The sequence below is a fragment of the Lactuca sativa genome, chromosome 8, assembly GCF_002870075.4.
Source record: "Lactuca sativa cultivar Salinas chromosome 8, Lsat_Salinas_v11, whole genome shotgun sequence".
In the NCBI taxonomy this organism is placed as follows: Eukaryota; Viridiplantae; Streptophyta; class Magnoliopsida; order Asterales; family Asteraceae; genus Lactuca; species Lactuca sativa.
In genome coordinates, this window is record NC_056630.2 from 154,062,584 (window position 1) to 154,074,807 (window position 12,224).

Here is a 12,224-nt window from a genome sequence, read left to right on the forward strand (position 1 = left end):
TTCCCATATATATATATATATATATATATATATATATATATATATATATATATATATATATATATATATATATATATATATATATATATATATATATATATATATATATATATATATATATATATATATCGACACACACAAGGTTTACGGCCCATGTGCTACACAGGTTTTAAAAAAGATTAAATTTGAAAGTCCTAATATTAATATATCAGCTTGAATATGAGAATTTTGAATTAAGAAGAAAAAGTGAGTCTATTTTTTTAGGAATAAACTTTTCTTCTAATTGCGTGTCAAAACCTCCTTTTGTTATGTCAAAATTCAAATAATATAAACAAAAAGTTGAGTATAATTTAAGGAAAATTGTCTTGACAATTTCGAAATGCGATTACTATGAGATATATGCCAATTGCTTTGGAAATATCATTTTCCTTTACAAGTCGAGGAACAAAGGAGTCCAAACAAAAAACTTTTGGCGTGTTTGGCAAAAGTAGCTCTTAGCTGGAAGCGAGTTGCGGTTAGCTGGTAGCAGGTAGCTGGTAGTGGCATACTGTAGCTTTTATTTGTTATATACTGTAGCTTTTATTTATTATATGAATGTTTGACAAAAATAGCTGGTAGTTTTTGAAATATATAAAATTACATAAAAGGACAATTGATTAAAAATAAATAAATATATAAATATATTTTTAAAGGTAATTATGGAAATTGATTTCAAAAGCTCAGGAGCATTTTGTTAAACGCTACATGAAGTAGCTTTTAGAATCGGAACGTTTTGTTAAAACTAAAAGCTAAACGCTCGTACTGCCAAACAAAGATTTTTGTTTAAACTAAAACGTTTTATTAAAAGTTAAAAGATAGAAGCTCCCAAACGCTTCCAAAAGCTCCGTGCCAAACACACCCTTTGACGACGTATTCAAATCTCTAGATTGGGATGATAATGCCTGTAACAATTCAAATGGCCAGTGCAATTTAATAACGTAAATACGAATACTATATTAATGGACAAATAGGTGATTTCAACACATAATTACAAAGATTAAAGTTTACATTACCATAATTTTTGTAGAGTAGGGTCGAGTAAGTGAAACCTAATGGCTAATAAGTCGGAGGTTTGTTTCCATTACAGTCACCGGGGCCACTTTAGGATTGATCGTCATGATTTAGCGGAAATGATAATACAAGCCCCAATACATGAGGTTTTTCAACTGACTACTGGATGTCAGGGGAGGGTGGAGAGCCTTATGCCGAGAGCAGAACTGTTTTGTTTCTTTTCAAGGAAGAGAGTGTATGCACATTGATATTATTGGTATGTACTCGATTTATGTTTATCTGATACCGTCCTTTTCGTTATATTTTTCGGTTGCATGTGTAATGGGTTATCATGGCCAGTCCTTAGGAATTAAATATCCTCAAAGGCCTAGGACGGGCTAGAATAAAAGGCCCTTATAGTTATTATATGTTTTTATTTTTAAATAAAAATAAATATAATAAAAAAAATTGGGCCTTGTGCAGCTGCTCACTCCCCCCCTCCCCCTCAATGTAACATCCATAAAACTCATGTTAAATTTAAACTTTTTAAAACCAACCCAATTCATAAATTGTTTACAACATAGTTTTCAAAAAAAACATTTCAGCATCAGAGTTTCCCAAAATCATAAGTGAAAACATGATGATGTGTAAGGTCACGCCTTCGCCTTCCCACGGTCATCTGAAGTACCTGAAACATAAACAAAATCTGTAAGCCAACGCTTAGTGAGATCCCCCAAGGTACTAACACACAAACAAATGACATATACATTAATAGTATGTCGGGTCCAATCACCCATTGGGTTGGAATACCCCAGACCCCTCTACCATCGAGTTGGAATGTCAATACACTATAGGTCCAGTCAACCATCGGGTTGGAATACCCTAGGCCTGTCAACCATTAGGTTGGAATGCCAATACACAACGGGTCCTGTCATCCTTGGGATGAGATACCCTCAGGCCCACTCAGCCATCGGGTTGGAATGCCCCCAGTCTGTTGGCTTACGCACAAAGCAGTAAAGCCTCAACCACCAAACAAATATGTGCACATATACATAGCAAATAAACATATAATCAGGCAACAGCCAACAGACAGATCAACCGATCACTAAGCATAGCAACATCCTATATACCAGGATACCGATCTAACAGATCACTACAACACAATAGCATACATAACAGGATATCAAATCTAAAGGGCCAGCCTTGGTACCTTCGACCCGTAAGTACAGTGAGGAAAACTCACCTAAAAAACTAAACAAAAGTTGATGAGCTCCCGGCTCTGAATCTCAGCTCTCTAAACTGCACCTATTCCCATCAATGACGAATTTCCATAAAAATCCCAAAAGACCCTCAATGTCAAACTTCGTCAAAGTCAACTGGCCATACCAACTAGGTTAACTGAGTCAACACAAACGAGTCAACTCAATAGAGTCAACTCGATCGAGTCTACTCAGGGCGCTTACGCAGGGCGTACTTCGGAGGTACATTGGGCATACGCAGCTTCACATGTTGACCACCATCGGGGCGGTTGACCTCGTATACGGGGCGTACCCTTGCAAGTCCCAAACTCCATTAAGAGCTTAATGAATTAAGCTCTTACATCCATAATTCAGATCCATGTCTAAAATCCTCCTAGGAGTCATAAAAGTCTCCAACTTTATGACCTAGCATGTCCAATAAGTGCTTAACAAAAGGTCTTATGACTTCCTAGGGTCTGAAAGGACAGCTCAAACGTCAAGAACATGCCATGCTTAAGATTTGACATTTTGGGACCAAAAAGCATCACTAAAACACCCATATCTAGATCTACATGATTGAATATAAAGTTGTAATATTTATACCTTTTTGAGTTTGTCAATAAGCTAGAAATCCCAGATCTACAATGCACTCCACTCCAAGATCTTCACACCACATTCTTCTTCTTCTTCTTCTTCTTCTTCTTCCAAAACCACTCCAAACTCTCTTGAAAACTCACAAATGGCTTCTTTTTTCTTTAGGGTTGCTTGGGGGTCGAAACCACTAACAGAGGATGGATAAGGATAGGCTTTATGTCCATAAAGGTGTTTAAATATGAGCCAAGTCCTCAAAACTAGGGTTTGCTTGCCACCCTTGTATACCCAACGTACGAAGTGTATGCCCAACGCACTAAGGGGCATCTTAGTACGCTTAGCGTACACCCAGGTACGCATGGCGTACCTCATCGCCCCAAACTTCACAAAAAGCCATTGGGTCTCTTTTTTCCATTTTTCAACTTATGGGTCAAAATGCAATGCACTGAAATCATAAAGCGCAAGATTCGAAGTACCTTAACATCGGGATGTTACACTGAACGCCACCCATGTGGGTTATGTTTCTAGTCAATCATATACCAACTTAGCTTTGCCGACCTTAGGTTTAATATTTCGATTAATATGATTACATATAATAAGGGTATCATTGTTGCTCTAGGAGTAGAGGAACTTTATCATGATCCAATTAATCGATGTAAGACAGTTCAGAATTTCCTTAGGTCGCGTGGGAGCTATGTAGGAATAGAGTTTTATAGACTTGGAGTTATTGACTTGACCCTTCTACCTGTTCGTGCCTGAGTAGGGATTTAGAGCAAAGTTAAATTATTCAAAGGACTATTTAAAGCACCCTTAAAGGTTTGCTTTAGAAATAATTAGACGTGAAATCCTTTGGGTGGAAATAATTCCAACTCTAAAATATGTTGGATTGCTTTGGCCACGGTTGTTGGAAGAATTAGGGTTATGTTGGAGATCTAGATACAACTTGGATTGTGTGAACACTTTCCAAACTGATATTTCTACAATATGCTTGAGTTGCAAGAAAATCGGCCTAGGATAATCTAAGAGAAAATCAACCTAGGATAATCCAGAATTTTATGAGGAAATCAAGGGTTTCCAAAACTGACAAAATTAGTCAGTTTTACCATAATCACCCTTAAGAATTCGATTTTCCCACTATGTTCTTAGCCAGGGGCTCTGCACCTTGGACCCCGCTAGGGCCGCTGCCCCTTTGGAAACCCTAGACCCTTTACTTGCCGTCGAACCTGCTTCTAATTTGATCTTATACATGCATGCACTCCGCAAAAACCCTATACATATATTAGAGTACAAGTTATGAAGCCCCTTGACTCATATGTTAGTTCCATATACATAAAATGTCATGGTGACACTAAAATCACCAATAACAGTCACCATACCAAAGATCTTAGAGGTTTGGGCTTTGTAACTTTATGAGCATCGAATCTTTCTTTACTCATGGAGTGTCTTTGGAGGTTGAAAACTGAAATCAGATCCAACATCATTATGGGCGAAAAAATTGTTGCAATTCATCACCCCAACAGATCATGGAAGAATTTATCGATTAAATTGGGAGTCTCGGTTACTTGGAAAGCTATCATGAATACCGTTAAAGATCTTGAGCCATCAGCATTGATTTTCATGGGATGTTCAAAAAAACATATTAAGTTGTGGAGTTAAAACAACTTTGTGGTTCGTAGAATGGGTTAGGCTAGTCTAACTAAGTGTTAAGTACCCACTACTTTTCTGGTTGGATTTGAATAAACAATGTCTTCTTGCATAAAAATAAGAATACATGGTGATACAAAGGTGTGGAGTTGGGACTAGAAAAGGACACCAAGATTGATGAATGAAGTCATTGAGTTGGGGTGTTATATTGTGGAAATCAATAGGTATGTGGATTCATTGCATGGTGATAAATGGGTATGGGTCAGTGACCGATATGGTGTATAAAATGCGTCCCAGTCAGGGCCGGTCCTAGACAATTTAAGGCCCGAGGCAAAAAAAAACAGGGCCTTTTTTTTATAGAGGGCGACACCTCCGGAAATTTTTATTATCTATAAAAATAATACAATTGAAGGCTGTGGACTCCCCACCCATGGAAATAAAAGACTTCGGGACAGGCCCCGGAAGCTAAACAACCTAGCATCTATTAATACAAAACAACAAAATAAAAAGGCCAGAACATGCTCTGAACCCTAAAACATAAACATAACAAAGAAAAAGTAAAGAAATTTACATTCATGAGCTTTTTTAGATGCAAAGTGATAAAAGGCAACCAACAAACAGATAACAAGCAACAAACAAAATAACAAATAAAAAAAGTGTTCTTTTGTACCTCCTATTGTTGGTTGCGTGTGATGCTGATGCTATGAACCTGTAAATAACTTCTAAGCATTTTCCAAATGCCAATTGAAAAAGCTCAACACTCACAACAAAAAATTCTAAAATTAAAAAAAAGGAAATCGAATTAAAATGATGAACATTCTTACATTCAAAAAACTGAAATTAAACAAATGAATAACAAAATAACTCTAAATAAATCGAGAGGCCACTTACGGTGAGAGTTACAGGGATTCACAATCAATCAATCAGAAGGTCATAAACTTAGATTTGGATAAGTTGGATTCTCGAACTCTACACAACATAAAATTCTAAAGATAGAAAATGATTCATAAAATAGTAGAATATCAGTATATCATAAATTCACAGAAAAATAAGAAATTTCAATTCAAGGCTAGAAAGTATAACTTACAGAAACATAAGAAATTTCACAAATTACAAATTCACAGTCAGCGATTTCGGTGGGAATACTTAGAGTCTCAGATGCTAATGTGACTTCGTCTGTGACTAGCAATTCTCAGAATCTCAGTGGTCTGGTGCTATTCCAATCTTTCCAGAAAAAAAATGAAACTTGGAAATCGAAAGAAGTGTAATAATCAGGAATCACGAAAACTAAAACCAAGAAGCAATAACCGAATGTTGAATGGCGATTTGACAATCAAATACCCTAAATCAGAAATCAGAAAAGATGGAGAATGGGAGAAGAAATCAGAGATCGAGATTGATTCAACTGAAATTGAATAAGAAATAGAAAAAAGTTGAGTTTTGGCCGTTGCTTACCTTATCGAATCCAGAGAAAATGGTTGGATTTTCCATGGAAATTTGCCTTGGAAGTCGAACATTACTCCTCTCTCGCACGCCAGTCGCGATTGCTCATTCCCCCGCTTCCTTTTTGGGTTGGCGCCTGATAAGAGAATTGGGCTTTAATAACCGGTCCAATAAGCTTAAAACTAATGGGCTACTGCTATATAATTAATATAAGAAATATAAAATGAGGGCCCTTTCACATTTGGGGGACCGGACCGGTCGCCCAGCCTGTCCAGGCCCATGGGCGGGCCCTGGAGTCCCAGTAATTATAAGTACTTTTGGAACAACTATTTGCCTCTAAATTTCAGTTTTTTTTGTTTGAGGATCAACTCAACATGCCGCCTTCTATGGTTGAACTTGCTATAAGAGGGATTAATGTGAATTCTGAGTTTCGTGGTTCTTGCGGTGCTGAAGTGGAAACAGATGAGCAGGGCCGGTCCAGACGGTGGGCGACCCGGGCGACCGCCCAGGGCCTACGACTCGAGGGGGCCCAAAAATTCTAGTATATATATATATATATATATATATATATATATATATATATATATATATATATATATATATAAAACTTTTTTTATCTATATATTTAAATAGGGGCCCAAAAGGTTAGCCCAAAATCACATATTCACATTAACCCAATTACATAAATAAATTGATAAAATGGGCCACTGAATCTTGATGCCACTTAAGTGCTGAACGTGATTCACTTTTCTATCATTCCAATTTCAGTGAATACCAATTATCAATTAGGAACGAGAAGGTAGCGGCCTAGCAGGGAACGTGGGAAATCGAGATTAGCATATGAACCGACGCGGCGACGCCTCACGAAGTCAAGCCTTGATAATGAATCGTCGATTTTTTCTCTCACAATCTTTAATCTGTAACGGCTAATCGTATGTAATCTATAGATATAATACATTTCGTTTCCGGTTTTGCAATTCTCAGATCTGAATTCTTATTTTGTGCTCACAGTCTCACACATCTCTCTAGTCTCTGCTCTCTCGGATAATCATAAACTGATTGGCAATCGATAGAATTTCACATATTCAGCTGCTACAGAGCAACCTGCGAGAGTTCTTTGTAGAAGGCTGAAATTGACAATTAGATTCAATTTCTAATTGATTTCAGTTGTAGAAGGGGCAAGGGCGAAGGCGGAAGGCTGAAAATACACCGAGGTAATCATCGATTTCAGTTTCTTAATTGACATTCAATTAGTTTGTTTCATTAGATTCAGGTAAAAGGAATATGAAGTATTAGGGAAGCAGATTTTTGTTTCACTAATTTAGTTAAATTGTGTTTCTGTATCAAACTGATTCAATTCAATTGAATATATTATATATAGTTGAAATCCATGATATTATTATTTGATTTGGATATTTTGGATATTTGCTTTGGCAATTTGTTCTATTCTTTTACTGTATCATATTTCTGAATTAGTGAAAGTAAATGTTTCTACCTTCAAATTTTCTAATGTTTTGCTTGTGACTTTATTCTTTCAGAATTTTAGCTTCAAAGTTCAAACTTTCAAAGTATTTCTACACTATTAGATATCTTGCTTGAGTAATTGACAAGGTAAAATTGTAATATGATGCATTGGTTATTTGATTTTTTCTATTATTTTAGTTATCGTATTAATGTTTTTTGTTATTGATTTTTACAGCTTGTTTTGATATTAGGCTTCAACAGTGCAACATATTTCACAAAGAAATCAAAGAAATCAGGTGTATTCTTTTCTTAAAATAGTTTTTACTTTATTGTCAATCATAAAATGTTTTCTAAAAAACACTTATCCGGTAGTGAAAAACGAAAAAAACGAAAAATTGTTGAGGCTTCTTTACAAAAAGAAAAAGGGTCTATGGTTAAATTTTTAAAACCAATAAGTTCTAGTGAAGAAAATATTAATTTGAATGTACATGATTCTAACTTAAATGAAAATGTCGCTAGTGTTAATGAAGAAAACATTACTTTAAATGAACATGATAATAATTTGAATGAAGAAAATATTAATTTGAATGAACAAGATAAAAACATAAATGAAAATGTTGCTAGTAATTTAAATGAACATGATACTAATATAAATGTAGAAAATACTAATGTAAATGAATCTATAGATATTTTTGACCCTAGAAATTGGGATACTCTTGATATTAAATCAAGAGATATTCTAATTGAAAAATGGCCAATAAGAGAAATGAATCTTGTGTTTCCTAAAGATAAATTTTCTAGACATTTTTCTTATGCATTTTATACTAGAAAGTTAAATAATGGTTTGTTACGTGATCGAAAATGGTTAGTATACTATAAAAATTTAGATAAAGTTTTTTGTTTTTGTTGTAAAATATTTAAATCTACTAATCAAAAAAGTTTTTTAACAAATGAAGGATATAATGATTGGAAACATCTTAGCGAGAGACTTAAAGAACATGAAAATAGTAATGAACATTTTGTTTGTATGAGTAATTGGAATGAAGCAAAACTAAGATTAGATAAAAACCTTACAATTGATAATGAATTACAACAAGAAATGATAAAAGAAAAAGAACGTTGGAGACAAGTATTAAGAAGAATAATAGCGGCTGTAAAATTCTTATCTAAATATAATTTGGTTTTTCGAGGGTCTAATGAAAAACTTTTTCAAGATAACAATGGTAACTTTTTAGGAGTAATCCAAATGATGGTTGAATATGATGGTATAATGCAAGATCATATAAGAAGAATTGAAAATAATGAAACTCATCATCATTATCTTGGCTATAAAATTCAAAATGAACTAATTTCTATTTTAGGTGACACGGTTAGAAATTCTATCATTAAAATAGTTAAAGAGGCAAAATATTTTTCTATAATTCTTGATTGTACTCCCGATATGAGTCATCAAGAGCAAATGTCTTTGATCGTAAGATGTGTGAATTTTTCTTCTAAAAAAATACAAGTTTTTGAATATTTTTTAGAATTTTTAAAAGTAGATGATACTTCTGGTTTGGGGATATTTAATGAATTATTAGATGCATTGAAATTGTTAGATCTTAATGTGGATGATATAAGAGGTCAAGGTTATGACAATGGGTCTAATATGAAAGGAAAACACCAAGGGGTTCAAAAAAGAATGCTTGAAATTAATCCTAGAGCTTTATATATGCCTTGTGTTTGCCATAGCCTTAACCTTACGATTAGTGATATGGCACTTTCTTGTGAAAAAGCTGTTACATTTTTTGGAATTGTGCAACACCTTTATACATTATTTTCTAGTTCTACTAAAAGATGGAAAATATTGTTAGATAATGTTCCAACTTTAACCTTAAAATCATTATCTAATACTCGTTGGGAAAGTAGGATTAAAAGTATAAAAGCAATTAGATTTCAAGCTCCTCAAATAAAGGTTGCTTTGCTAAAATTAAGTAAAACATGTGATGACCCAAAGTCAAAAAGTGAAGCTAAAAGCTTACTCAAATCTTTTGGGAAATTTGAATTTTTAGTTGGTATGGTTATTTGGTATGAAGTTTTATTTGCAATTAATATTGTAAGTAAAAAGTTGCAATCTAATTCTATTTGTATTGATACTACTATTAACCAAATAGAAAATATTATGAAGTTTTTTGAAAATTATAGAAATGAAGGTTTTACATCAAGTATTAATATTGCTAAAACTATTGCACTTGATATGGGTGTAGAGCCTACATTTCCATCAAAACGTCGTATTGTTAGAAAAAAACAATTTGATGAAAGTGATAATGAAGAAGAAACACAATCGGTTGAAGAGTATTTAAAAGTTAATTATTTTTTGGTTGTTGTGGATATGGCAATTGTTTTATTAAAAAATAGATTTGAACAATTAAAATACTTTGAAAGTATTTTTGGGTTTTTAAATGATTTAAATAAATTAAAGTCATTAAGTGAAAGTGAACTTAAAGAAAGTTGTATAAAGTTTGCTACTACTTTTTCTAAAGAAAATGTTTCCGATGTGGATTCAAGTGAACTTTTTTCAGAATTGAAAGTGTTGAAAATGACTTTACCTAATGATATAATTTCTGCTGTTGATTGTTACCCAAATACTTTTATTGCATATAGCATTTTGTTAACCATTCCTGTCACTGTTGCATTTGCAGAGAGAAGTTTTTCAAAGTTAAAGTTATTGAAGAATTATCTAAGATCGTCGATGTCGCAAGAAAAGTTGAATGGATTGGCAATGTTATGTATAGAGAAAGACATGTTAGATAAAATTGATTTGGATAATATTATTAATGATTTTGCATCTAGAAAGGCTAGGAGAAATATTTTCCTTTAAATTATTATTATTATTATTTTTTATTTTTTTTGTAATGTTGTGACCATATTTGTGTTCTTTAATATTAACAGAGAATTTTATAACATTCTATTTCGAACTAATTTTTATTGTATTTACGACTATGGGGGGCCCATTTTTTCTTTTCGCCCTGGGCCCACTATAGCTTTGGACCGGCCCTGCAGATGAGCTTTGTGGTACTTATGGTGTTGAAGTGGATACACATGAACACATTTTCCTCATCTTTTTCTAAGGATGAAGAAGTTTGTCAACATATCTGGAGCATGTAGATGATTTGATTTCCTCGTGAATATCTAACATCTTTTAGAGGCAATTCATCATGGAAACAATTCATCTCGACGCAAAAAGATAGTGCATTTGATTATCGTGGCTTCATTATGGTATTTGTGGTCTGCAAGAAATGAGAATATTCCACAACGTGCTCATCCCCTCTCCCTGTATTATTGAAGAGGTTACAACGCTTATTTTCATTTGGCTTAAAAACATAGGGAATTTTATGAATATATATTGGTGTTTGTCATGTGCTGCACTTTAATTGTAATTTGGTTACATTGTTAACGTTTTATAAATAATTTGTTTGTCTCTATTTTCTTGCTATTTTCTTTTTAATAAATTTTGCTAGTTTAAAGATATATATTGTTATTGGATTTCAAATGGTTGTATCAATGGATGAATTTGACTTTTGTCATTGGTTAATTGGTTTCACACGGCAAAAATTCAAAGTAAACGGTCGTTGACTATGACTTCAAAATAGTGTATAATTTTCATAAATATTAGATGAATTGATTTCAATATTGCGTGTTTAGAAAATTGATTTGTTAAATTGTTAAAAATTGTATGTTTAATTGAGTTTAATCGCTGCTATTTTATTAAAAGAATGTTTACCTAAGTATAATTAATATATTTACCAGAAGAAAAAAAAATGGTTTTGACCAAAAGAGTGTTTTTCAATATATATTTACAAAAAAATGTGATTTTGTATGTTTAGTTTCAATATTATGTGATGGCGACTTTTTACCACAAGAGTGTTTTTAAAAATATATTTACCAAGATAAGCATCATTTTAAATTTATTTATCAAATGAATGTAGTTTTAAAATTTAATATATATATTTTTTTAAATTTTAAGCTTTTTAATTATTTTGCTGTTTTTAATATACAAATTTTTTTTATTTTTTTTTATTTTATTATTATTATTATTATTATTATTATTATTATTATTATTATTATTATTATTATTTTTACTTTTGGCCATAAGTTTTTTTATGATGCATGATTTTGTGTACATAAATAAGAAAAATTATATATTTACAATATACAAAAAAATTCTTAAAAAATGTTTTTATATGTATAGAATCTAAATGTAAGTATAAGAAAAAAAAATGTTTTTTTCTCTTCACGTCCACCCTAAAAGAAAAAGGTGTTTTTTTTAGCTTTTTCATATCAAACGATAGAAAAGGAAAATTAAAAAAAAAAAAAAAAAAAAAAAAAAAAAAAAAAAAAAAAAATTGGTTATACACTTAAATGAACAAAAAAAAAATGGATTATAAATATCAAGATTCTAAAAAGCTTGTTACTAATTTGGAGTTGTAACCCGAAGATCGGTTATCATATGGCTTAGGGCATTTGGGAAAAAGAGAATTAGTCCCCCTTTGATTGTGGAAGATGTAGATTAGATGACCCGAAAGTTCGGTTCGTGTTTTGGAGCTCAAGGGTATACCGGGAGAGTATCAGTTCGGGCCTTTATGAATTTTGGGTTTAAGTTCAGAAAGTTGTAAGGCAAGGGAGAGTTGATAGAAGTGTAGTTCTCATTACCTTTCCGTGGATATTAGGATCGTCAAAATCGGACTTAGAATGAAGAAGTTATCGTTTTTTGGAAGTTTGGTGGGTTTAAGGCTAAACCTAGTACGTGGGGCATACATAGGAGTACGTTGGGCA

At 32.8% G+C, this 12,224-nt stretch overlaps 1 protein-coding gene across 1 annotated transcript; it reads left to right on the forward strand.

The window, feature by feature from the left end:
* The first annotated feature begins 7,752 nt into the window (after positions 1-7,752).
* Positions 7,753-10,269, forward strand: LOC111915532 (uncharacterized). Its single transcript, XM_052766577.1, has 4 exons — positions 7,753-8,251; positions 8,366-8,674; positions 8,936-9,783; positions 9,871-10,269. Exons 1-4 carry the CDS (start codon positions 7,753-7,755, stop codon positions 10,267-10,269), a joined length of 2,055 nt encoding a protein of 684 aa, XP_052622537.1.
* The last annotated feature ends 1,955 nt before the right edge of the window (positions 10,270-12,224 follow it).